A 27868-nucleotide genomic window follows, 5' to 3' on the forward strand; every position below is an offset into this window, starting at 1 on the left:
AATTGAAAACAGAAAATCTAAAACCGGGAAGTCGAAAAATCGAAAGATTAAGCAATCGAAAAATTGAAAAATCAAAAAAGTAAAAAAATCGACACATCGAAAACTCCAGAAGCCAAAAATCGAAAAGTCAAAATATTGAAAAATCCCAAAACTGAAATATTGAAAAACTGAAAAATGGAAAACCTGGAAAATCCGAAAAGTGAAATATCCAAAAACTGAGAACCTAAAAAGTCGAAAAATTGAGCAAACGAGAAACTTTAAAAAAACTAAAAAATGAAAAATCAAAAACCTGAAAAATCGAAAAATTGAAGTATTGAAGAACAGAAGTATCGAAACCCTTGAAAGTCAAGAAATGGGAAAATCAAAACATCTATTAATTGAAAAATCCAAAAATTGACAGTTTATAAATGTCAAATTTGAAAGTTGAAAAATCGGAAATTTGAAAAAACGACAAGTGAAAAACAGAAAATCTAAAACCGGGAAGTCGATAAATCGATAGATTAAGAAATTAAAGCATTTGAAAAATTCTAAAACTTGATAAACTGAAATATCGAAGAACTTAAATGAAAAATCTAGAAATCAGAAAATATAAAATTTTAAAAATTGATAAATTGAAAAAACGACAATTGAAAAACAGAAAATCTAAACCCGGGAAGTAAAAAATTGAAAGATTAAGAAATCGAAACATTTGAAAAATTGAAATATGGAAGAGGTGAAATGAAAAATCGAGAAATCGAAAAATTTTAAATATTGAAAAAGTAAAAAGTCGACACATCGAAAAATCCAGAAGTTAAAAATAGAAAAGCAGAAGAATTGAAATATTGAAAAATCCTAAAACTGTAATATCTAAAAACTGGAAAATCGAAAAATCAAAATAGTGAAGTCGAAAATAAAAAAATCGAAAAATTGAAAAATAAAAAAATTAAAGAATTGAAGAACAGGAAAATCGAAACACTCGAAGGTAAAGAAATGGGAAAATCAAAACATCGATTAATTGAAAAATCGAAAAATTGAGAGTTTATAAAAGTCAAATTTGAAAAATTAAAAAATCGAAAATTTGACAAAATGACAATTGAAAAACAGAAAATCTAAAACGAGGAAGCCGAAAAATCAAAAGATTAAGAAATCGAAACGTTTGAAAAATTCGAAAACTTGGAAAAAATTGAAATATCGAAGAACTAAGATGAAAAATCGAGAAATCGAAAAATCTAAAATTTTAAAAATAAAAAGATCTAAAATTTAAAAATCGAAAAATTGAAAAAGTAAAGAAATCGACATCGAAAAATCCAGGAGTCGAAAATGGAAGTCGAAGAATCGAAATATTGAAAAATCCCAAAACTGAAATATCGAAAAACTGAAAAATGAAAGAAAAACTAAAAATGGGATACTAAATCGGGAAATCAAAACATTGAAAAATCGAAAAATTTAAAACGACAATTGAAAACAGAAAATCTAAAACCGGGAAGTCGAAAAATCGAAAGATTAAACAATCGAAAAAGTAAAAAAATCGACACAGCGAAAACTCCAGAAGCCAAAAATTGAAAAGTCGAAGAACCGAAATATTGAAAAATCCCAAAACTGAAAAATGGAAAACCTGGAAAATCCGACAACTGACATATCCAAAAACTGAGAATCTAAAAATTCGAAAAATTGATCAAGCGAGAAATCCAAAAAGTGAACTCAAAAATCGAGACCTTCAAAAAACTAAAAAATGAAAAATCAAAAAATTAAAGACTTGAAGAACAGGAAAATCGAAACACTCGAAGGTCAAGAAATGGGAAAATCAAAACATCGATTAATTGAAAAATCGAAAAATTTACAGTTTATAAAAATCAAATTTGAAAAATTAGAAAATCGAAAATTTGACAAAATGCCAATTGAAAAACAGAAAATCTAAAACCGGGATGTCTTAAAATCAAAAGATTAAGAAATCGAAACATTTGAAAAATTGAAATATGGAAGAGATGAAATGAAAAATCGAGAAATCTAAAATTTAAAAATCGAAAAAGTAAAAAGTCGACACATCGAAAAACCCAGAAGTCAAAAATGGAAAAGTCGAAGAACAGAAACATTGAAAAATCGAAAAACTGAAAAATCCCAAAACTGAGAATCTAAAGAATCGAAAAATTGAGAATCAAAAAATTGTGACATTTTCGAAACTCAACTAAATACATTTTCTTGTAGATTTCGAGCTCTAGAACTCAACTCCGGCTTCTGTTTTTTGATATCTGCTACCGTTGAAATTTCGAAATTTTTAAAATTTTCAAACATTCCCATTTCGTAGTGATTTTTTCGAAAATGTTGCTTCGTGACCATCAACATGCTATATTTTTGGAATCAGCGTGTCGAGATCTCCGTCCCTGATTTTTTTCATAATTTTTAGACAACTTTTTTAAAATTGAAATTTTTTGATGGTGGTCCCCCCTTCCTCAAATTTCGCAAAAATTTTGACATTTTCGAAAGTCAATTAAATATATTTTCTTGTAGATTTCGAGCTCTAGAACTCAAACCCGGCTTAGGTTTTTTGATATCTGCAAACGTTTTTCCAGAATCGACCGCTGAAATTTCGAAATTTTTTAAATTTTTCAAAAATTCGCATTTCGCAGCGTTTTTTTCGAAAATGTTGCTTCGTGACCATCAACATGCTATATTTTTGGAATCAGCGTGTCGAGATCTACGTTCCTGAATTTTTTCATAATTTTTAGACAACTTTTTTAAAATTAAAATTTTTTAGTGGTCCCCCTTCTTCAAATTTCGCAATAATTGTGACATTATCGAAACTCAACTAAATACATTTTCTTGTAGATTTCGAGCTCAAGAACTCAAATCCGGCTTCGGTTTTTTGATACCTGCAAACGTTTTTCCAGAATCGACCGTTGAAATTTCAAAATTTTGGAAATTTTCAAAAATTCCCATTTCGCAGCAATTTTTTCGTAAATGTTGCTTAGTGACTATCAACATGCTATATTTTTGGAATCAGCGTGCCGAGATCCACGTCCCTGAATTTTTCATAATTTTTAGACAACTTTTTAAAATTAAAATTTTTTAGTGGTCCCCCCTTCTTCAAATTTCGCAACAATTGTGACATTATCGAAACTCAACTAAATACATTTTCTTGTAGATTTTGAGCTCTAGAACTCAAATCTGGCTTCGGTTTTTTGATACCAGCAACCGTTTTTCAAAAATCGAAGGATTAAGAAATCGAAACATTAGAAAAATTGAAATATGGAAGAGATGAAATGAAAAATCGAGTAATCGAAAAATCAAAAATTTTAAATATTGAAAAATTAAAATACCAAAAAATTGAGAAATCTAAATTTTAAAAATCGAAAAAGTAAAAAGTCTACACATCGAAAAATCCAGAAGTCAAAATTGGAAAAGTCGAAGAACAGAAATATTGAAAAGCCCAAAACTGAGAATTTAAAGAATCGAAAAATTGAGAAGCAAAAAAGTGAAGTCGAAATATCGAAACCTTAAAAATATCGAAAAATTGAAAAATCAAAAACATGCAAAATCGTAAGATCGAAAAATTGAATAACAAGTAAACTAAAAAATCCCAAAACTGAAAAGTCCAAAAACTGAGAAATTAAAAAATTGAAAAATTGAAAAATCGAAAAATCAAAAAAGTGAAGTTGAAAAATTGAAACCTGAAAAAATTGAAAAATTGAAAAACGAAACTAAAATTTCGAAAAACTGAGAATTCGAAAGTTGAAACAGCAAGAAATTATGGTCGAAACCCGTTAGGATGTGTATCAGATCACGGATCATGGCTTATAAATCAAATCGTTTCCGAAAGCTTAGAGTCGACATTGGCCTGAGTGCGCTCTGGTCTGTAGATCAAACAAGTTCTCAGACGACGAACTGTAATTCGTGTGATCTGAATTAAAGTGAAGGAAACAGTAAGCTGTTTCGTTTCATGCAGACTCGACCGATATCGGCTTTCGCCTCGGGTCGTACCGCCCTCAACCCTCGAGGGGCAATCTGGCCACTCGAGACATATGTGATTTTAGTTCGTAGGAATAACTTCTAAAGAACACTTGTTTTGTTACTGTCTTAATATATACGCTAATTTAAGTCCACTGCGTATTTCTTTACTGCGAACTCATACCGACGGATAGTAACAAACATAAGCAGCTTGTAATATTCTGGTAAATCTAGTGTCAATTTGTCGAAAGTAAACCGCGTCGTTAAAAATATTATGACATTTTGTCTAGTTAACTTTATTCCTAGTTAGAAACAAACACTCTTGCCAACATAAGTCGAGGAGTCCTCAACTTATGACGCTTCTCTATGTTCTCTGGAGATGCCCCCAGATTAGTGCATTTTCATTGGTTACTTGAAGTCAGTGGTGCCACCACAAAGTGAAATATAATGTGTTATGTAACCCATCATACTTTTTGTGCATTTTTACTGTCTGGTGGGCGAATCCGAGAAATTTGCAGTAATAAGTTAATAAAACTCTACAGTTCTACTTTTCATTCGAAAAATGTGGGTCGAAAAACAAAACTATGGAACAATTGATTAAAAACGTTTTGAGTTGCAGTTGGCAATGATATAACCTGTGCGGTTGGTGTTTCTGGTGAAATTATGACTCCTCATGGAGAAAATAAAATTTATTTAAAATACTTTACGCTACATAATTATCACTCACTACATAAGGCATCGCACTTTATCTCCTCCTCCTGATAAAATTTCAAACTTATCTCTAAGTACCGTTCAATTTCGTAAACATCTCCATAAGTCACAATTCGCCAACACATTGAAAGCTGATATAAAATTAAGTTAAAACGATATATAAAAGATCACATAGGAATGCTTTCTGTAGGTAATACTGCTTCCATTTTCACGAAAGCCATAAGTACATTGAGTAACCGTCACTCGTCTGTTACCCGTCCTAGACCTGCATCGTAGACAACGGAATCGACTTAAAATTAGCGATGGACTCTTCCAAAAGCAGCGGCTTCTTCTCCTCCTTCTTCTTCCCAGCCTTCTTATTCTTGCCTCTGTTAAACACGCCGTCGTCTTCGTCCATCATGCGGATTATTTGCAACTGGTCGGACGAGTCAATGGGGGCCACGGAAATGTCGCGGACGGCTCTGAATTTACCGCAGTTATTCAAGTGTTCGTTCTCCAGACGGAAGAAATTCCAAACGAATCGTCGGAAGACTTCTAGAGGCGACAAAATGGAAGTCATTAGGTCTCCACTGACAAGGCCACTTTCGGTCAAATACAGAGATAAAGCCCAGACGAAACGGAGGACGAAGTCTTCGATTATAGCAAAGTAGTAGAACGACTGGAAAACATTATTTAAAAAAAAAAAACATAAAGAAAAATGTGTACAAACCGGAGACGAGTAAACGATTTCTTCGCGCAAGAACTTATTTTCTCCAGCCGCTTTGTCGAAAAGGCCCCAATCCATTTTGATGTCCCAAGTGTAGGCGTAACAGGAACTGATTATAGAGGCAATTATAAACAGGAAGAGGTAGGGATTTTCGGTTTGGTCTTCGTAGCTACTTTTGTAGTACGACCGCAGGGTTGAAAACACCACCACAAAAAAAGTTGTTGAGTATTTTCCGGCGTTCACTAAGTGAGGGAAAGCTTCTTTGGTGTCGTAGTAACGACGTAGGCACTGAGCGAAACGTATCCACGCTGGAATGCAGTTGATTATAGGCCTTATGATAAAGTTCCTTTCCATACACTCTGTAGTATCTATAAAATTACATAAGGACGAATTTCCTTACAAGTGAGTGAAAAATTGTACCTCCTGCTTCCGACCAGTCATCTCCATGAGAATAATAGAAACAAATTAAAAACTGGAAGTCTAAAAGTGCGTTGGCAAGACTGTTCAATTGATCGGCCAGCCAGAAATCGGCAAAGCCGACTCGGAAAAAAGGGGCACCAAACATGCGACCCTACAATTTTGTTTTTTTTGTGTGTGTGTGTGTTTAGCGTCAAGTCTTACTTACACAAATCCTCAGGAACCAAAATCTCGCGTCGTGCCTAAATACCTTGAGAGGGTTTATCACAAACAAAACCATAATGACAGTCAAGGCTAGAGGATTCACATACGGTGGTATACTAAGACTCATACTATAAAGAAAACTGAGCAAACTTAACGTCCAAACAACACCAAGAATGGCCGCTAGTTCTATTAGGTGTTGCTCGGATAAGTGATTTCTTGGATCCAGTTCAAAAATAAGTACGTGGTTGACTCCGGATGATCTCCACCCGTACACATTCACCCCTATTAGGAACAAAAATTCGATTATTAGAAGCGGTCCTCTGTATAACCTGAAGGCGATTTTGAGGTTTTCGGTGGCGCCATCGTGGAAGATTGCTGAAATAGTGAGTTAACGCGACTTTAACAACCAAGGGGGGACATACCGGATAGCACCACTGCGATTAATAAGACTATAAACGACCCTGAGAAAAGACCGACTTTGAAAGTCGTCCATGGTGATTGTTGTTCGCCGAGAGGGGGCACTCTTAGCCTCTTCATAGCCTTCTGTCTGTCGCCACCTTCCAGTTCATTGGTCACAGCGTTTTCTGTGTCCGCGATAATTTTGTCGATGTCTTTGTTGGTGTAGAAGTGCGACGTTTCGACGTTGTCTTGGCGCCATTTTGCTCCAACGTCAGTAGACAACAACTACACAAAACAATAAATAAAAATCTAGTTCACCTAAGTAAAAACAAACCTTATCGTGCTTTTTGAGTATCTTCCTAAACCCTGTAAAGTTAAGCGTTTGGTAGTTTTGCAACAAGATCAAGCTCAAGTAGAATTCGCTAAAGGCCAACTTGAGTTCTTGCAATTTTCGCGCAGGAATGTGTCTTTTCGTTTCGGGTTCTCTCCGTTTTCCTTGTCTGATGGTGTCCAAAGATGCTTTCAGTTCGCTGTTCAAGTTTGCGAATTTTCGCGTGGCTTCGGCGAACTTTTCCGAGTAGAAAGTGTTGATTTTCTTCAGTTCTTTGTCACAGTAGTGGAAAAACTGCTCGTCGAAGTTGGCGAAGTGGCGAGTGAGGACTTCGGGTTCTACGCTTTCGGCGGATGGGGCCTCTTCCACCGCCATGTAGAGCATGGCCTTCATTTCCTGCAAAATTCGAATTTGGCGCGGGTTAGTGGGGAGTTTTAACCTCAATTTGTGGTTTTGGGGCTGTGTGAGTCGGGCGAAGAAAATTAATTAATTTAAATTGAATTCTATTTCAAAAATTATTGACAGTTGATATTTGATAATGTAATGAACGTTAAAATTGCAACCGTTGTAAATTTTACAGATCGTTAATTATACGAAACATACATAAAATCCCTGTTCTAATAATAATATATTAGTAATCTAGGAACTTTGATACCAAGCAACTATAAGTACCTTCGTTTCATTTTATTAACAAGTGTTTGATTAATGATCATACTATGCTCATGTGGCCTGTGATGATAACCACTCTTGCAAACAAATAATTTAATAATCAAATGTTTAGGAATATTGAAATTTCAGCACAATCTTTGAATATGATACCTGATGATGAAAAATTGGTCGAATTTCAGGGGCGAGGGAAGTTCTGTCGAACAGCTCAAAAAATCGCGCCTCTTTGAAAAAAGCGGTTCGTACTAGTGCGGACAAGATGAAATATATTTAAAGCACAAAACTGATTAAATGGAGACATCCAGAAATCGAACAATTGAAAAATTGAAATATCAAAATGTCGACAAATCGAGACATTAAAAATTTTTAAAATTCGCAAATTGAAAAACCGAAAAATTGAAATCGGAAAAATAGAAAAATCGAGTAATCTAAGCAAGAAAAATTGAAATATCTAGAATTTAAAAAATCGATGTATTAAGATACCGAAAAATCGAAAAATCCAGGAATTGAAAAATTCCCAAAATTGAAATGTTGAAAATTGGTCGTATTTTGTATAGATTTATATTGTGCAAACAACGATTCTGGAAAAACCATTGGAGTTATCGAAGAAATACTTAAAAGCGGGAGCGACTTCTGCGGCCCGAAATCTACAAAAAGATGTATTTAGTGAAATTTCGAAAATTTTGTTGAAAAATGGTCGAAAATTGGGCGAATTTTGCATATTTTTATATATTTCAAATGACGATTCTGGAAGAACCATTGGAGTTATCGCAGAAATGAAAGCGGATATGACTTCTGCGGCCCGAAATCTACAAGAAAATTTATTTAGTGAAATTTCGAAAATTTCGTTGAAAATGGGTCGAAAATTGGTCGTATTTTGCATAAGTTTCTACTGTTCAAAGGACGATTCTGGAAACACCATTGGAGTTATCGAAGAAATGAAAGCGGGAGTGACTTTACGGCCCGAAATCTACAAGAAAATGTGTTTAGTGAAATTTCGAAAATTTCGTTGAAAATTGGTCGAAAATTGGTCGTATTTTGCATAGATTTCTAGTGTTCAAAGGACGATTCTGGAAAAACCATTGGACTTATCGAGGAAATAAAAGCGGGAGTGAATGCTGCGTCTCGAAATCTACAAGAAAATGTATTTAGTGAAATTTCGAAAATTTCGTTGAAAATTAGTCGAAAATTGGTCGTATTTTGCATAGATTTGAACTTTTAAAAGGACGACTCTGGAAAAACCATTGGAGTTATCCAAGAAAAGGAAGCGGGAGTGACTTCTACGGCCCGAAATCTACAAGAAAATGCACTAAGTGAAATTTCGAAAATTTCGTTGAAAATTATTCAAAAATTGGTCGTATTTTGCATAGAAAAACCGAAAAATTGAAATTGGAAAAATAGAAAAATCGAGCAATCTAAGCAACAAAGAATTGAAATATCTAGAATTTAAAAAATCGAAATATAAAATTTCCGAAAAATCGAAAAATTGAAAAATTCCCAAGATTGAAATGTTGTGAAATTTTAAAAATCGAAAAACCAGCATGCTGGGAAATCGAAAATGCCAAAAACTGAAAAACTAAATTATTAGAACATTTAAAAATCGGAAAATGGAAACATAAAAAAATCGTAAAATCGAAAAACTGAAAACCCAAAAAAAAACGAGAAATCGAAAAATTGTAAATTTAAAAATCGAAAAAATCCTAAAAATGAAATGTTGAAAAATTGAGAAATAAAAAAACTGAAAAAAGAAACATCGAAAAATTGGAGAATTGAAAAGTTGAGAATTTAGAAATGCCGAAAATATAAAAATCGAAAAATTTAAAATTGAAAAATTGAACAAATCCTCAAACTGAAACGAAAAAGCCAAAAATCAAAACATGGACAAATTGGAAAATCGAAAAATCGATAAGCCAAAAGTCGAAAACTGGAAACATCGCGAAATTGAAAAATCGAAACATCGCAATTTCGATAAATCGGGAAATTAAAAAACTGAAAAATCAAAAAACTTTAAAATCGGAAAATCAAAAATTTTAATCAAAAAACTGAAAAATTGGTAATTCTAAAATTTAGTACGAAAAACTGGGGAACCGAAAAATAGAAAATTCGAAATTCCTATAAATCAAAAAATCAAAAATTTAACGGCTCGAAAAATTGAAAAATCAAAAACCTGCAAGATCGAAAAATTGGAGAATTGAAAAACTGAAAAATCTAAATCGAGAAATTAAGAACTCTAATGCCCGTTTGCACGAAGCTTGACGTAAGCTTTGCTTAACTAAGAAGTGTTTAATTTTAAGTGGGACTTAAACTGTTTGTCTATTGCACCATCGTTGCTTATCCGTGACTTAATAAAGCAATGCTTAGTTGGTGAGTTTAATGGAATGCGGACTTCTATTGGCAACACTAGCAACTGAGGTATCTTCAACGCATGATCGTAACATGCAAAGTGCAACATGATTGGCAACAGCGACCGAGCATGCGCTCTTTCATTTCTTGTTGTTAAGAAGAACTTTAGAATTTAAGCCGTCACTACCTGCCGGCTTAAAATAAGCCCCTCTTAGAACACCCTAAGAAGCGGTTTCATGTTGGTGCAACGGTTTTCTGTTTTTAAGTATTGCTTAAATTTTAAGTATAGTTGCAATGCGTTGGTGCAAACGGACATAAGAATCGATTAATGGAGAAATCGAAAAATCGAAAATTTAGAAACGCCGAAAATTGAAAAATCGAAAAGAAGAAAAAAACTGAAACCTGAAAAATCTAAAAATTGAGAAATCGGAATATCGAAGAAAGAATCGCAATGTGTACTGCAGAAAAAGGCTGAAACATCGAAAAATTGAGAAACTGAAAAATTAAAAAACCAAAAATTTAACAATTCGAAAAATTGAAAAATCAAAAACCCAAAACATCGAAAAATTGAAGAATTTTAACATTGAAGATTTAAAAATGCCGAAAACTGAAAAATCGAAAAATTTAAAATCAAAAATGGAAACAATCTAAACAGAAATGTCGAAAAATGGGAAATGAAACAACGGAAAAATCTAAAAATTTAAAAATTGAAGAATCAAAGATTTTAAACATCAAGACATTTGAAAAAAACTAAAATTTTAAACATCAAAAAATTGAAAACACTAAAATTGAAAAATGGAGAAATCGAAAAATCAAAAATTTAAAAACTGGGAAATTTGAAAAACCAAAAACGTAAAACACTGAAAAATTGGAGAATGGAAAAATTCAAATTTAGAAATGCCGAAAATTGAAAAATTGAGAAGTTCAACTGAAATATCGAAAAATGGGAAATAAAACAACTGAAAAATCGAAACATCAAGAAATATGAAAATACAAAAATTGCAAGCCGAGAAGTCGAAAACACGGACAACCGCGAAGTCGAAATTTCGATAAATCGGGAAATTGAAAAATCGAAAATTCAAAAAAACTGAAAAATTGAAAAATCAAAAAAACCGAACATTTAAAAAATCAAAAAATTTAAACATCAAACAATTTAAAAATCTAAAAATTGAGAAATCGGGAAATCGAAGAAAAAATCGAATCTGTATTGAAAAATACTGAAACATCGAAAAATTAAAAAATAAAAACCTAAAACATCGAAAAATTGGACAATTAAAAAATCGAAAATCTAAACGCGAAAACTCGAAAAACCGCGAAATCGAAAAGTCGGAACAACGAAATTTCGATAAATCGGGAAATAAAAAAATTCAAAAATCAGAAAAACTGAAAAATCGAAAAATTTGAAAATTGAAAAATCAACAAAATTGCAAAAATCGGTAAATCTAAAATTTAAAACAACAAAAAATTGAGAAACCGGAAAATAGAAAAATCCAGAAATTGTATAAATCGAAAAATCAAAAATTTAAATGCTCGAAAAATTGGAAAATCAAAATCCTGGAACATCGAAAAATTGAAGAACTGAAAAAACTAAAAATCGAGAAATTGAGAACTTTAAAAATCAATCAATTGAGAAATCGCAAAATCGAAAATTTAGAAACGTCGAAAATTGAAAATCGACAATTTAAAAATCGAAAAATTAAAAATCCCCGAACTGAAAAATCTAAAAATTGAGAAATCGTGAAATCGAAGGAAGAATCAAAATGTGTATTGAAAAATACTGAAACATCTAAAATTTGAGGAACTGAAAAATGGAAAAATCGAGAAATCGTATAAATCCAAAAATCAAAAATTTAAAAATTTGAAAAATTGAAAAATCAAAAACCCAAAACATCGAAAAATTGAAAAATGGCAAATAAAACAACTGAAAAGTTGAAAATTCGGAAAACCGCGAAATCGAAAAGTTGAAACATCGAAATTAAAAAATTGAAAAACCAAGAATTTTAAATATCAAAAAATAAGAAAAAACTAAAATTTTAGACATCAAAAAATTGAAAAATCGGTAAATCTAAAATTTAAAACAACGAAGAATTGGGAAACCCAAAAATAAAAAATCGAAAAATCGAAAATTTATAAACGTCGAAAAATTCCAGAACTGAAATATCGAAAAATTGAGAATCGAAAGTTGAAAGTCTGAAACTGAAATCGAAAAAACGAAAATTCTAAAAATGACGAAATCAAAACATTCTTCTACAATTTTTCTTTCAAAAATCTCTATGTCTAGAACAAATATCGGACTTATTTTACAAGTCCAGGAATGTTACTTTTTAACATTTAAATAACGTTTATTCCACAAAATTGCCAGATGACGTCATCAATTCCTGGGCGAGAACGAATAGATTTTGATTAACGATTCCCATGTTTCCAATAACCTTAAAAGGTTTGCACGATTTCAAAAATTAATTTTGCAATTTCTACGTTAAATTGTAAAATATTATATAATATTCAGTTTTTTTTTTTCCAAAAATTTGGATGCCTATTGGAGGAGTACGTTATTTTATAACATTTAAATAACATTTACTATTGTAAAATTTGGAAATGACGTCATTTCATTCTTGGTGATGATGATAAAAAACAAATTTTGGTTTGCGTTTTACCATCAACATGATATTCCTAGCATACATACGGTCCAGTAATTTCGGATATTATATGTCTAATAATAATTCACACCGACGGCGGACACACAGAGAGAGATATACAGACAGACGGACGAAAACGGGAGGCGTATTTTTTCGTTCTCTGAGGTCGTGAAACGTCGAGAAAATATAAAAATAGCCGGTCGCCCGATGGAGTCGATTACAATACTTCCTTAGCTTACACTGGGGAAGTAAAAATATATAGGTACAGGATTTTCATAAATGATTCATCTAAGTGGGCAGTGATTTGTTCCGCTTCTTTCACATGCAAATGTCATAGGTCACTAGATGTAGGACACATTTATGAAAACCCTGTATATGTACAGCAAGACATACGTGAGAGGCAAAAACCAAATTCCAGTAAGTAGCTTTTTATTTAGTGCTTGATCATTAAATGCTTATGTGGCCTGTGATAATACTGTCGCAAACAAATTCATAATCACGCATTAAAAACTGCCCTCATTTGGTACAAAAATGCTCTCATTTAAAAAAAAATACCATGTAACAAATACAGTTAAAAAATACATACTTAACATTCTAGAGAAGAAAATAGATACGTAATTTAAACTGTTGCGAAACGATTGTCATTTTTATTTCTAGAACATCTTCGACGCTTTCTTCCACGGATTTTAATATGCCATCAACTTGAAATGCTTCGATAATCAACTAGAGACCTGTATCATGTATAGTAAATTATAGCTTTATCTATTCTCGCTAATCATATTTATCAAGAAAACTAACATAATAACTTGTACTACACCTTCGAACGAAATTTGACAACGTTGAATCATTTTGAATGCATGTAAATTTAAATGAGACAAAAACTGTTTATCCCATAATAGGTTCAAAACAACACTTTAATTATCTTCTTAATTATCATTGTTACTACCGTTTAAGTTTCACACTCTAAAACTGAAGTGCTGTAGTTTAAACCCATTCATCATGTGTCAACAGTAATTTTCACGTCGTGTTGCTGACAAACAAAAATTTTCCAAAAAAATCGACATTTACGCACCACTTTGAACAAAAACATTGTTGGTAATTATTACTATAATTTAAACATCGCGCTTTTAACTTAATTCGACGCGTCTTCCCCAGAGGGCGACCCATCCCTAACCTCAATCAATTCGCACTTCTAATCGATCAATTTTAAGGACAGATCAACGTAGGCGTTGTATCTAGTTTCGAAACGTACTATAGACACATGATTTCGAATTAAAGTCAAGGTCTGCGGCGCATTGCGCAATTTTTGCATAAGAGTGACTAGTCAGCGTTCGTCACGGTTTTTGTGATCCCTTTGTGCAAAAAATAAACACTTTTGTCCTTACCTCGTAGTTTATGTACTGTTTCCTCCATTCTGGGGTGATGTGCGCTGATAAATGTTCTGCGAATTTCATATTTGGAGCCTAAATAATCCGGGGACGAGCACTACCGAACTGACTGGTTAATTACTGGTTACAGTTGCTTTTATCATTATTTATCGTGAACTTTTCATTAAATTCAATGCTAAAAGTAAACAGTTATTCGTATTTATTTATCACAATTAGGTCTAATAAGCACACAGATTCTTTCATCTTGCTCCGATTGTATACACATTATACACATACTTGAACATGAACAGATAAGAGATTTTGCATTAGACAATAAGTATCAATTAAAATTATCGTTATCATATCGTTAGTCTTACATGCGGAAACTTAGTGGAATTAATCGAATGACCGAGACTGGCTTGAATGTGAAAACGCACATAACCTCACATTTATGAATTATGATCGTGAGTAATGTTTACACGACAATTCTGTTCCATAAATAAAAAATGATTCCACGGGTTTATGGGAGATTTGCGCGTGAAATGGTTGTTTATCCGAATTGTTAAATTTGTTATAGGAAGTTTAAGTACCGAGACAATTAGTTCAAGAGGTTTATAGGTGTAGGAGAATGTTTATTTCTACTTTATTTCCGTGCTAAATTATGGGTGCACTATTCAGTTTAAATATTTGCGAATAACTACACACTTTACGATGCTATAAAATTATAAATTATGTGCAGTTAACTGCCGTGTACAAAGAAAAATTCTCATTAAATATTTAGTAAGTGGTAAATAGATATTTATAAAACTTTGTGATGTCACCAGCTTGCAGCAGGTCAAAAGTGTTATTTAGCAGCATACTGATAAATGTGTTAAATGAGATAAAGGAATTTTTTTCCCTTAATTTTATTATATAGGCAACCAACTATACATCTATGTGTACGGCTGCCATTAGTATGCACTGTGAGAAAATGGTTTCCTTTATCAACCGTTCAAGGTGTTTTTAGACAAAAGGGAGCCTTGAAATTTTTCTTCACGTTGGACAAACTGATTCATTGACAAAATGATTTGTCTGTTCGTCGCCTACGAACTTGTTTGATCTACAGACCATAGCGCACTCAAGCCAATATCGACTCTAAGCGATCCGAATGATACAATTTACATTTCAAATTGTATTATTAAATGGTAAAACGCTCATCAATATTTATCACCAACAATGTAATGAAAATAGTAGATGTAATTTAAATATTATGTCCTCCATTTACGGTTTATGAATCCGTGACGTCAAGATTTTTGGAAAAAAAATCGACAACATTTTCAAATTTATGGTTACTGGCAGCATGTTAAATCGTTAGTCAAAATATATCCGTTCATGTCCCCAAGCAGTTGATGATGTCATCTTACAATTTTGTCGAATAAATGTTATTTAAATGTTAAAAAGTAGACTTTTCAATTTTTCCATTCTTCAAATTTTCAATTTCTCGTTTTTTTTTTTATTTTTCGATTTTTCAGTGTTCTGATTGTTCAATAATATATTTCTCAATTTGTGTCCTCTTCAATTTTACGATTTCTAAAATTTGGATTTTTCAATTTTTCAAATTTTGACGTTTCTAAATTTTCAGTTTTCCGATTTCACTTCTTCAAATGTTCAATTTTTCGATTTTTCAGGTTTTTGATTTTTCAATTTCTTGGTTTTTTAGGCTTATGATTTTTCGACTTTGCTTTTTTAGTTTTTCGGTTTCTCAATTTTCCAATTTTTTAATTTCTCAATTTTTTGAATATTTCTTTCAATATTGAGATTGCGGTTTTTGACTCCATTTTTTGATTTCTCAATTTTTTACTTTTTGGCTTTTCAATTTTTGTTAAACTTTAGATTTTTCAATTTTTCGACTATGTATTTTATTACTTCGATTTTTCAATTTTTCAACTTTTCGATATTTTAATTTTTCGATTTTTTAAATTCTAGATTTTTCGATTTCTCGAGTTTTCAGTTCTTCTATATTTCAATTTTTTAATTTTCCGTTTTTTAAATTTTCGATTTTATAATTTTTCTTTTTTAAAATTTTTCATTTTTTTGATTTCTCTAATTCAGATATTTCGATGTTTTGATTTTTAAGTTTTCTACTCGCTTTTCGACTCCTGGATTTCTGGATCCTCTAATTTTTCGATTTCTCAAGGTCTCAGCTTTTGAATTTTTCGATGTTTCGATTTTTGGGTTTCTCGGTTTTTCGATTTTTTACTTTTGGGCTTTTCTTTCTCAATTAATCTATTTTTGATTTTCCCATTTCTCGACTTCTCAAAGTTTCGATTTTTCAGTTCTTCAATTCTTCGATTTTTTGACTTTGCTTTTTTGGTTTTTCGGTTTCTCAATTTCCCAATTTTTTAATTCTTTAATTTTTGGATATTTCTTTCAGTTTAGGGATTTTTCAATATTTCGATTCCTCGACTTTTCGATTTTTCAATATTTTATTTTTTGGATTTTCAGTTTTTCATTTTTTAAACATTAGATTTTTCAATGTTTCGAATGTTTTATGTTTCGATTTCTGAATTTTTCAACTTTTCGATATTTTAATTTTTCGATTTTTAATATTCTAGATTTTTCGATTTCTCGAGTTTTTAGATTTTCTATATTTCAATTTTTTTATTTTTCGTTTTTTAAATTTTTGATTTTCCAATTTTTCTTTTTTTTTAATTTTTCGATTTTTCAATTTTTTGAGTTCTCGAATTCAGATATTTCGATGTTTTGATTGTTCAATTTCTTGATTTATCAATTTTTCAATTTTCAACTTTTCTTCTCCGCCTTTCGACTCTGGGATTTCTCGATCCTATAATTTTTCGATTTCCCGATGTCTCAATGTTTGAATTTTTCGATTTTTGAATTTCTCGGTTTTTCGATTTTTTAATTTTGGGCTTTTCAAAATTTTCATTTTCCGATTTCTGGAGTAATCTTTCTTTTATTTTCTCTGTTCTCGACTTCCTAAAGTTTCGGTTTTTTACTTCTTAAATTGTTAAAATTTTCGATTTTTCAGGTTTTTGATTTTTCAATTTTTCGATTTTTTAAGCTTACGATTTTTCGACTTTGCTTTTTTAATTTTTCGGTTTCCCAATTTTCCAATTTTTTAATTTCTCAATTTTTTGGATATTCCTTTCAGTTTTGAGATTTTTCAAGATTTCGGTTTTTGGATTCCTGGATTTTTTGATTTCTCAATTTTTTATAATAATAATAATAATAACAGGACTTTATTAAATAAAAGGCGAAGTCTAGCCATAGGCTATTCCACTTACTTTTTACTTTTTGGCTTTTCAATTTTTCGTTAAACTTTAGATTTTTCAATTTTTCTACTTTTCCATGTTTTAATTTTTCAGTTTTTAAAATTCTAGGTTTTTCAATTTCAGTTTTCAGTTCTTCTATATTTCAGTTTTTTAATTTTCCGAATTTTTAAATTTTCGGTTTTTCAATTTTTTGATTTCTCGATATATCTAATTGAGATGCTTCGATGTTTGGATTTTTGATTTTTCGATTTCTCGATGTCTCAGTTTTTGAATTTTTCGATGTTTCGATTTTTGAATTTCCCGGTTTTTCGATTTTTTACTTTTGGGCTTTTCAGTTTTCAATTTAAATTTTTTTCAATGTCTCGATTTTTCAGTCATCCGATTTTTCAAGTTTTGAATTTTTTTAAATTCTGAGGTTTCGATTTCTCGATTTGTCGTCGATTTTTCAGTTTTTGGATTTTTAAATTTTAGAATTTCGAATTTTTGATTTTTTATTTACTGATGTTTGGATTTCTCGATTTTTCGATATTTTAATTGTTCAATGTTCTAAATTTTTGATTTTTAGATTTTCGATTTTTTGATTTTTCAGTTATTCAGTTTTCCCATTTTTCAATTTTTCAAATTTTGACGTTGCTAAATTTTCAGTTTTCGATTTCTTCATTAATCTATTTTTGATTTTCCCATTTCTCGACTTCTCAAAGTTTCGATTTTTCAGTTCTTCAATTCTTCGATTAAATTAAACAATGCAAAACTGAAAAATCTACTAATGTTTAAACAAACATTAGATTTTTCAGGTTTTTTTCGATTTCTCGAGTTTTCAATTTTTTAATTTTTCGTATCTTAAATTTTCGACTTTCCAATCTTTATTTTTTTTAATTTTTCGATGTTTCAATTTTTTGATTTCTCGAATTCAAATATTTAGATGTTTTGATTGTTTAATTTCTTGATTTATCAATTTTTCAATTTTTAAATTTTCTTCTCGCCTTTCGACTCCTCGATTTTTCGATCCTCTGATTTTTTTATTTCTCGATGTACCAGTTTTATTATTTGTCTGTTTCGTTTTTTGGATGTCTCGGTTTTTCGATTTGTTACTTTTGGGTTTTTCATTTTTTTGATGTTTCGATTTTTCAGTTATTCGATTTTTCAATTTTCCAATTTTTTAAATTCTCGAGTTTCGATTTCACTTTTTGTCGATTTTTCAATTTTTAATTATTAAAATTTAAAATTTTTATTTTTTGATTTTTTGAATTTTCAGTTCTTCAGTATTTCAATTTTTCAAATTTTGACGTTGCTAAATTTTCAGTTTTTCGATTTCTCAATTAATCTATTTTTGATTTTCCCATTTCTAGGCTTCTTAAATTTTCTTTTTTTCAGTTCTTCAATTTTTCGATTTTTCAGTTCTTCAGTTTTTCGATTTTTTTGATTTTTTGACTTTGCTTTTTTGGTTTTTCGATTTCTCAATTTTCCAATTTTTTAATTTCTCAATTTTTGGATTTTGTTTCAGTTTTGGAATTTTTCAATATCTCGATTCTTCGACATTTCGACTTCTGGATTTTTCGATTTATCGATTTTGTATTTTTTGGGTTTTCAGTTTTTCATTTTTTAAATAGATTTTTCAATTTTTCGATTTTTAAAATTGTAGATTTTTGGATTTCTCAAGTTTTCAGTTCTTCTATATTCAATTTTTTGATTTCTCGAATTCAGATGTTTCGATGTTTTGATTGTTCAATTTCTTGATTTATCAATTTTTCAATTTTTAACTTTTCCTCTTGCCTTTCGACTCCTGGATTTCTCGATCCTAAAATTTTTCGATTTCTCGATGTCCCAGTTTTTGGATTTTTCGATGTTTCGATTTTTGGATTTCTGGGTTTTTCGATTTTTTACTTTTCGGCTTTTCAATTTTTCGATGTTTTGATTTTTCAGTTATCCGACTTTTCAATTTTTCAATTTTTTAAACTCTAGAGTTTCGATTTCACATTTTGTCAGTTTTCAATTTTTGATTTTTAAAATTTAAAATTTTCGAATTTTTATTTTTTGATGTTTGGATTTCTAGATTTTTTGATTTTTTGATTTTTCAGTTCTTCAGTATTTCTGTTGTTCAATTTTTCAAATTTTAACGTTGCTAAATTTTCAGTTTTTGATTTCTTAAATAATCTATTTTGATTTTCCCATTTCTGGACTTCTCAGTTTTGATTTTTCAGTTCTTGAATTCTTCGATTTTCGACTTTGCTTTTTTGGTTTTAAATTTCTCAATTTTCCAATTTTCTAATTTCTCAATTTTTGGATATTTCTTTCAGTTTTGGGATTTTTCAATATTTCGATTTTTCGATTTTTTATTTTTTGGATTTTCGGTTTGTCATTGTTTAAACATTAGATTTTTCAATTTTTCGAATGTTTTATATTTCAGTTTTTCAACTTTTCGATATTTTAATGTTAGGATTTTTAAAATTCTAGATTTCTCGATTTCTCGAGTTTTGAGTTCTTCAATATTCCAATTTTTTAATTTTCCGTTTTTTAAATTTTCAATTTTCTAGTTTTTCAATTTTTTCTTGAAAACTGAAAAAAAAAACCCTCTTTCGATTTCTCGATGTATCAGTTTCTGAATTTTTCGTTGTTTCGGTTTTTGGTTTTCTCGGTTTTTCAATTTTTTACTTCTGGGCTCTTCAATTTTTCGATTGTTCAATTTTTTGAATTCTGGAGTTTCTATTTCTCGATTTGTCGATTTTTCAATTTTTGATTTTTAAATTTAAGATTTTCGAATTTTATTTTTTTGATTTCTCGTTTTTCTGATTATTCAGTTTTTCAGTATTTCTACTTTTCAATTTTACAAAATTTTTAGTTTCCCGATTTCTCAATTAATCTATTTTTGATTTTACCATTTCTAGACTTCTCAAAGTTTCGATTTTTCAGTTCTTCAATTCTTCGATTTTTTGATTTTTTGACTTTGGTTTTTCGAGTTCTCAATTTTCCAATTTTTTAACTTCTCAATTTTTGGATATTTCTTTCTGTTTTGGGATTTTTCAGTATTTCGATTCTTCGACTTTTCAATTTTTCGACTTCTGGATTTTTAGATTTTTTATTTTTTGGATTGTTAGTTTTTCATTTGTTAAACAGATTTTTCAATTTTTCAACTCTTCTATATGTAGTTTTCAGTTGTTGTATATTTTAATTTTTCAATTCTCTGAATATTTAAATTTTCAATTTTTCGAAATCTCAATTTATCGAGATTCGGATGTATTGATTGTTCAATCTTTCGATTTATCAATTTTTCCATTTGTAACATTCCGATTTTTCGATTTTGGCCTGTTTATAATTCGAAACGTCGAAAAACTTGAAAAACGAATCATTCAAAAACAAATTGGAAAATCGAAAACTTAAAAATGCTGAAAATTGAAAAATTGAAATATAGAAAAACTGAAAACTCAAGAAATCGAAATTCCTAAAATTTTAAAAATTGAAAAGTTAAAATATCGAAAAGTTGAAAAATCGAAGTATAAAACAGTCGAAAAATTGAAAGTTTAAAAGATGAAAAATTGAAAATCCAAACAGTAAAAAGTCGAGAGAGACGAAAAATCGAGAAATTGAAGGTTCGAAATACTAAAAAATCCGAAAACTGAAATATAAAAATATTGAAAAATACAAAAAAAATTGAAGAATTGAAAATATCCAAAAATTTGGAAATTAAAAAATTGAGAAATCGAAAAGTCACAAAAGCAAACCCGAAAAATCGGAAACTTAAAAAATCGAAAATTTTGAAGAACTGAAGAACTGCAAAATCGAAACTTTGAGAAGTCGTGAAATGGGAAAGAAAAAAAAATAATTAATTGGGAAATTGGAAAGCTGAGAAATCGAAAAATCTAAAAGTCTAAAATTTAAAACATTGACAAATTAAAATATTGTAAAACTGAAAATGGGGAAATCCAAACATCAAAAAATAAAAAATAAAAATTCGAAAATCTTTGAGACATCGAGAAACCGAAAAATCAAAAAATCGAGAATTCGAGGAGGCGAAAAGTCGAGAAGTGGAAAAATCGAAAAATTGTAAAATAAATAACCAAAATTGTGACAAAAAATATGTAAAAATTAATACAAAATAGAACACAATGCTTCTAAAACATAAAAATAACTGCACTTTATGTTTGTAAATAAACGCATCTAAATAATAACTATTTCCCGTAGAAATTCTGAACCCTTAGAGTCGATATTGGCCTGCGCACATTTGGGTTTGTAGATCAAACAAGTTCTCAGGCGATGTGTTGTGCAAGTAATTTGAGGTAATTGCAAATTGACAATCCTTTAACGAGAAACTCTCAAATCTTTTATTTTGCTTTTGGAATAAATGATTAAATTTAGATGTCCAACCCGCCCCAAATAAAACACATATCTGATATATTTGAGTGTAATTTATTATCGAATATATCTCTTGTTAGAAAACAGTTACTTTTGTTAATATAAGTCACCCTCAATTAAAATTACAAAAACCTTCAACAACAAAATTCATCAGCATAAAAGTATAGCAAAAATACATAGATAAAACTGACTTTTACAAATATATACAACTTTATACTTCATAAATATCTACGTTACTATAAATTGAGCGACCACGTCTTCACCTACATTAAAAATTGCACAGACCCATCACTTCTGCTGCTTGCTCTCCGCCACAACGATATTCGTCACCGAATGGTCAGCCGGATTGAACACCCACTGCTTAAAACTACTCTCCATTCCGCCATTGGTGGAAACCTGCACCACGTGATCATCCTCGTGCTTCCTGGGCGGCACCGCCGGCCGGCTCCCCCCACTCAGCACCGGCAGCCCCGACGGAATCTTCGAGTTGCTCCTTATAGACGTCACCGTCACGTTCTTGCTCGGGGGCTTCACCTGGTACTTGGAGTGCGACACCATGGGCGTGGAATGCACCGTCGACGACATCAGCTCCATAATGTCCTTGTCGTTGTCGATATCCAGGTTCCGGGAGTCCCGCCTCTCGGGCGAAGTGGGCGGAGTTTTGGCCGTAGTCGCGATCGGAATGCGGGATTTGGGCGTGGTTTCGGGCTTGGGGCCCTTCGGCGGACTCTTCTCGAAGTTGGATCGCAGGAGCTCGATCTGGGATTGGCGCTTCTCGGGGGTTTTGGGGGATTCGTAGCTGGACGTGGTGAACCGCATCTCTGGAAGCTTTTTCAGTTGTTCTTCGGCGATTTCGTGGATTTTGTGGAGTTCCTTCTCGGCGTCGTTGTCGGTGATTATTATGCTCTTGAGGTCGGGTTTTGGGGGAGGTTCGAAGCGGTTTTCGAATTTTTGGATGTTGGACTCGAAGTTTTTCACGTTGGACTCGAAGTTGCGGACGTAGTCTTCGAATTCGTGGTCGAGGTTGCGGCCGTTGCTGTTAATGTTGGGGATTATTTCGATTTCTGATATGTTTGTGGAAGGGTTGGTATTGTTGGGGGTTAGGACTTGGATTTCGGTGATGTAGGTTAAGGAGGAGTTGTTTTTGGGGGTGGTGTTGTCGACTTCGTCGTCATACGGTTTGGTTTCAAGGGGTTCTTCTTTTGGCAACACTGGTTGCAAGTCCACTGAGAATTTATTCTCGTTGGGTTTGGGTTCAGGTTCACTGGGTATCTCAAGAGTGAGTGAAGATGGTCCATGGATCATCACGTCGTTGTTGAGTTTGTTGATTGCTTCCGTTATAGTAACGTTTTTGATGATATCTGGAGTACTGATAGTGACTTTGGAAGTGTCGTGGTCAGGTCTGATAGTACTATCAAGGGCTGTGGTATAGAGTTCGCTCACCTCCTCACTTTTCTCGCCACCATGCTCATTCACACGCATTTCCAAACTGTGAAGATTTTCTTCATTTTGAGTGTGAAGATTGTTAACTGTGATATTACTGACGTTCATTTTAGCGTCGTCTGATTTCGGACGTTCAAGACTACCCAAAGAGTGTCTCGAAACCTTTATGTCGTCTGAAATGTTGGTATCATCTTTACCAATATACCCAAAATCGTCTTCATCTTGACTGCACGCGATCTTCTCCGTAAAAATAAAATTCCTGGTTAAATCTATAAGATTCAAGTAGATAACATCCTCAACGGGATGTGTGGTGGTAGTTTTACTTTCGTCACTCTTGTTAGAAAGTTTGTCTTCACTAGTTTTGACTGTGACTTCCTCTTTATCAGGTACATAAGAAGAACTAGCTTTTTTGGGCGAAGACAATAAAAAATCTTTCTTCTCAGGTACAGCCGGTTTAGTGACTTTTTTCTCCACTGTCACGGTTTCCATCGACAATGGTGGTTCGCTTGGTTCGAGCAATGGAGGTTTTCTTTGCCTCTTTTCAACCGTAAGAAGTCGAGGATTGTCATCTAGAGTGATTTTCTCCTCGACTCTCGTGGCAGCTGCTATGGCACTTCCGTTTGCTTTATTCCCACTAGTTTCCAAATCGAACGTGGGCCAAATCTGGTTTTTGATTTTCTTCTCGGGCTTAACCGGAGGAGCATTTTCTTCTTTGATCGTTTCAGACAACTCCATCGACTCTCTCTTGATTTCGTTGATTTTGTTGACTAAAGCGTCAAACTCGACCGTCTTTTCTCCCAGTTCGAAGTTCATATTGTCAAGCGACAAGTTTTGGTTCGAACTCGAAAAACTCTCGTCTTCTTGGTTCAGTTTCAAGATTGCGTCCTCAAGGTTCCCCCATTCAGTCGACTTCTTTAGTCTATTCCTCTGGAACGTGTTCAAACCGTCCAGAATCAACGACAATCGCGGTTCTTTGCTCATCATAACCTTCCCGAAGATATCCTCCTGCGAACCCATATCGTCTTCAATTCTGCCACCTTTTCGCTTCTTGGTCAAGGTTGGTATGCTTGTGTCGGTAATATCGAGACTTTGCGCCCGCTCCAAAGTACCGCTACTGGACTTCCTCGTTCTTTGAATCTTGGTTAAATCGCCAGTACTGGCAGTTCTTCTATTTTGTCGATCTTCGTTGTCTTCGGCGTGGTGGATGGTGATGTCGCTGGAGTTTAACTCAATCGTATTCACTGAAGACTGATTATCAGTTTCGAGGTCCGAGTCAGAATTGTAGTCTTTCACGTTAGCTTTAGCTCTCAGTTCAACCTCGATTTCTTCCTCCAAGTTTTCGATGTTGGTTTTGGGGAGAGCTTCTTCGAAATCGTCACCAATGGCTTGAATTTCGTCCAGATTGTCCTTGGGTTTCTCGGGTTCTTTTGGTTTTTCTTCAGGAGGAGCAGGTGCTTTCCCTTTTGTCTTCTTCGGGGTTTTTTCCACTTCGTCTCTGTCTTCAGAGCCTCGTCTGTTGGTTCTAGCAGCAACTGCAGCGTTCATCATGTAGTTGGGGATTTCTTGAGGAATCCCGTTGGCGTCCCGTTTTACTCCAGACCCGTTCAAAACGTTATCCCTAACGAAACTATCGTCACTCCTTTCTGGAGTCACTTTTCTTTCTCGTTTCTTCACCTGAGGCTTCTTGTCGTCAACCTCGTCAACCCCGACTGGTTGCTTCTCTAAATTGATGTTGTTGTCGTTTTGCGATAATTCCGCGCTCTTTGGACTCATCTCCGGGGGCAAAACTCTAATCCCGAACTTCTGTAATTTGTTTTCGGTTTTCTGGACTTCGGCTTCCACTCTAGCCGGTTTTTCGTTCTTCGCCTTCAAGTTGTTTTGGTGGTCGGCGAGAATCTTCTGTTCGAGTTGGCTTTTCAGCTGTTCTGGGGACATTTGGGTTTTCGGGGGGACTTTCTTGGCTCTCGGTTGGACGTTCTTGGGGGATTCCGAGTCTTTGCGTTCCAGTGTGGTCATGTTGCTTCTGGATTTTTGTAAACTGGAGTAGTTAGAGGAGCCGGAGCCTGTGTGGTCGTCTGTGGCAAAGAGGCGTCGTTTTGACGTGCTGCCAACCTGAAAATAGTCACTTAAACAAAAAATTGTTCTAAATTGGGGTGGTACGTACTTTGAAAAGGTCTGTACATGAGGAGCTTCTGTAGACGGGGTGGCTGGGTTGAGCCCCTTGGCCACTCCCCGTCTGGTGGATGATTTTTCCACCTCGAGCTTCGATTATTACTTCGTAAGGACTAGCATAACTTAAGATGGTTAAGGCATCTTCGTAGACCATGTGTTCGAAACTAATGGTGACGCTATTGATTCTATCACCAGGGTTTAGTTTTCCTGATTCGGAGGCGGGACCTCGATGCAAGACATCTTTAATATAGATGCCTTCTTTCATGTTTCCGCAAATGTTGAAACCCAGACCAGTGAAGTCGTGGCTTCGTAGAGCCACCACTTTGACTGCGTTTCCCTGCAAGCCAAGATTATAATCAACTTAAGTCAAAGCGACTCTGTTCGACTTACATCAATGGCACTGTCATCCAAAGTCTTCTTCTTCTCGGACTTCGTGGTAAGTGCGCTCAGTGGTGACCACTGGGCCCATTTCGCTTTGCTCCCGTCTAGCTTATCTTTGTCTAAGGCTTTCGCGATGGGAGTAAAACCAGGATCTGTGAAAGAATGCAAAAGGTCTAATTAAAACAACGAACGCGATTTTCCGCCGAGTAAACAGCATAGTCCTTCATGCACCACAAGGTCAGCAATTCTTTCGTACATTCCATCAGTGAATCAGTCGTAGAAATGCAAATTGGTGTCGGCGTTTGTAAACAAAACACACATCGGAGGCTTTTATGGGATAGCAGGCAACAATCGAACCGATCTAGTGACTTAAGTCATTAGCGCTGTTAACACTCACCTTTGAAACCTGGATTGTCGAACGCGTATTCGGCTTTCCCTTTTTCTGGGTCGGTTTCGAGGATGAGCTCTGGAAAAGAAGCAAACATGAGTAAAAGTCATAGTGATTATATTTTTTGCAATTTCACAATACAATAACTGATTAAATCGTATGTTCTAGAATTGAAAATTTTGGGAATTTGTAAACATTTCTGGGGGACGTTTATTTCACTCAAGGTCACCACTTAATCTTCAAAATATGCTTCGCATTAAACTAACAATTATAAATTAAGAAATTTGACAATACTCAGTTTTGGGTCTTCGTTTCTGACCGCTTTGTCAAAACTGCAGCCTTAGAAACATAAAAACTGACACAAGTTTTCCTCTTTTCGGAATCGGAGACGATCTGGGCATATTTGAATGTGTTTGGGAGACGCAGAATGTTAAGAACTCCTTGATGGATAGCCGACTTCCAGAAATTTGGCCAAGAGACTGTTTTTAGCTTAAAACTTGGTCATTTTTTGTACTTCGAGACGATATGGCCAAACCTGACTGTATATGGGAGACCCAAATTACTCAGAACCCTACTACATAAATTGAACTCTAGAAGTTTGACGGGCAAACTTTATTCTAGGGTCTGGGTTTGAGCGTGTTTTGTTTCCGTAGTAAAGCTATAGAAAAATTGATAAAAAGTTAGAAATAAACATCCAGAATGTTTAAAACACCCTGATAATGACCACTGTCACAAATTTTTCAAAAAGACCATCTTTAGCTTAAATTTAACAGTTTGTTAGATATCTCAGGCATTAGATAAATTAGCAAAATGGACCAAAGTACCATTTTCTGAGATTTCGAACACTTGCGTCAAAATTGTGATCTTCAGAACAAGAAAACTAAGCTGAATTGTCTTCTTTTCATACTCTGAGACAATATGGGCACACCTGAGACTGTTTGGGACATTAAAATAGTTAGAACTCGGTTTATATTTCAGCTCCAGAACTTTGGCGATAGAATCACCTTCTAGTTTCAGTATTTTGATATTTTTTGTGATTACGGTGTATAAACATTTTAGAAAAACGTGCAACTTGCTAAAAGTAATATTTTTCTTAGGTTCTGATTATCTACACCAAAGTGACAGAGGCTAGAACATGAAAATCTATCTGGATTGTGCCCTTTTTGATTAAAAAAACTCCAGAACACAGATCAAGTCCAAAAATCTATGTTCAAATTTCAAAGCTTTCCAGCAATTTTGGGAATGTTAATAATAATTAGAGCTAACTTTGTTTAAGATCTTAAAAAACATCTACTGGAAAATACAATAATTTGATGATGGAATTTGAACCAAATGAGGTCCTTTTTGGAACTTGAGATGATTTTGACACATTTCTTCAGTCAAATTTGGAAAACTTTCTAGCAATTTCGTATTTGTTGATGATCTAAAACGCAAAAAAAACGGCGAAAAATATAGAGCTTTCATTGTATAAGATCTTGAATACCTCTCAGAAGGTACATCAATTTGACGACGAAATTTGAACTAAATGATCTCATTTTTTTTGGGATCTAAGATAATCTAGGCATATTTCAACCTGTCTGAAAGTCAAAAAATGTCCAGAACTTACTGATAGTTTAACTCTAAAAACTTGACGAAAATCTACTTTCTAGTTTAAATTTGAAAGTTTTCTAGCAATTTCATGTTTATTCGTGATTTGAAAAAATTGTCGAAAAATATGCAGCTAAAATTGTCTAAGATCTTGAACACCCATCTGAAGTTCCAGCAGCTTGACGATGAAATTTGAACCAAATAATTATCACTTTTTTGGAACCTGAGACAATCTGGATATAAGTAAACTTAACTCTAAAAACTTTATGAAAAAACTACTTTTCAGCTCAAATACGAAAGCTTTCTATCAATTTCGTGTTTGTTGATAAACAGAAGAGCAGGAAAAATTGTCGAAAAATCTAGAGTTAATATTGTCGGATTTCTCGAACACCTATGGGAAGTTACAGCACTTTGACGACGGAATTTGGACCAATGATCTCTTTTTTTAAAGCCTCATTTCAGCGTATCGAAAGACAAAATGCGCAGAACTTGCTGTTGGAAAATTTAAATTTAAAAATTTGACGAAAAAAGTACTTTCTAGTACAAATGTAAAAGCTTTCTAGCAATTTCG

General features: G+C 32.9%; 2 protein-coding genes across 3 annotated transcripts in view; both read right to left on the reverse strand.

The window, feature by feature from the left end:
* Window positions 1-4598: 4598 nt before the first annotated feature.
* LOC135139279 (solute carrier family 53 member 1) lies at window positions 4599-14249 on the reverse strand. Of its 2 annotated transcripts, none has more exons than XM_064069460.1 (8): window positions 14082-14249; window positions 13723-13900; window positions 6696-7088; window positions 6385-6646; window positions 5967-6337; window positions 5762-5912; window positions 5345-5709; window positions 4599-5293 (listed from the first exon to the last, which is right to left on the reverse strand). In XM_064069460.1, the coding sequence occupies exons 2-8, from the start codon at window positions 13789-13791 to the stop codon at window positions 4895-4897; spliced, it is 2010 nt and encodes a 669-aa protein (XP_063925530.1). In that variant the 5' UTR covers window positions 13792-13900; window positions 14082-14249; the 3' UTR covers window positions 4599-4894. The 2 variants fall into 2 exon arrangements, with proteins under 2 accessions (XP_063925530.1, XP_063925529.1); XM_064069459.1 differs by having other exon boundaries at window positions 13957-14249.
* A 7115-nt stretch (window positions 14250-21364) lies between these two features.
* The window catches only part of LOC135139189 (uncharacterized), an 84147-nt gene continuing 77643 nt past the window's right edge, over window positions 21365-27868 (reverse strand). Inside the window, exons 4-7 of the mRNA XM_064069324.1 lie at window positions 25720-25788; window positions 25332-25474; window positions 24934-25278; window positions 21365-24881 (exon numbers count right to left, since the gene is read on the reverse strand). Coding sequence (XP_063925394.1) covers window positions 21615-24881; window positions 24934-25278; window positions 25332-25474; window positions 25720-25788 — 3824 coding nt within the window. The 3' untranslated portion in view covers window positions 21365-21614. The remainder of the gene's footprint in view (window positions 24882-24933; window positions 25279-25331; window positions 25475-25719; window positions 25789-27868) is intronic.

Source organism: Zophobas morio, unplaced genomic scaffold (assembly GCF_036711695.1).
Source record: "Zophobas morio isolate AGI-343-1 ecotype UQ-CSIRO unplaced genomic scaffold, CSIRO_AGI_Zmor_V1 ptg000031l, whole genome shotgun sequence".
Lineage (NCBI taxonomy): Eukaryota > Metazoa > Arthropoda > Insecta > Coleoptera > Tenebrionidae > Zophobas > Zophobas morio.

Bases quoted from the DNA above. Each gene is read 5' to 3' on its own strand.
- LOC135139279 (XM_064069460.1), bottom strand. From the start codon at position 13,791: ATGAAATTCGCAGAACATTTATCAGCGCACATCACCCCAGAATGGAGG. The intron at 6,647-6,695 runs GTTTGTTTTTAC...TGTTTTGTGTAG, and splicing joins TACTCAAAAAGCACGATAAG to TTGTTGTCTACTGACGTTGG. The intron at 5,913-5,966 runs GTAAGTAAGACT...ACAAAATTGTAG, and splicing joins TTTGGTTCCTGAGGATTTGT to GGTCGCATGTTTGGTGCCCC.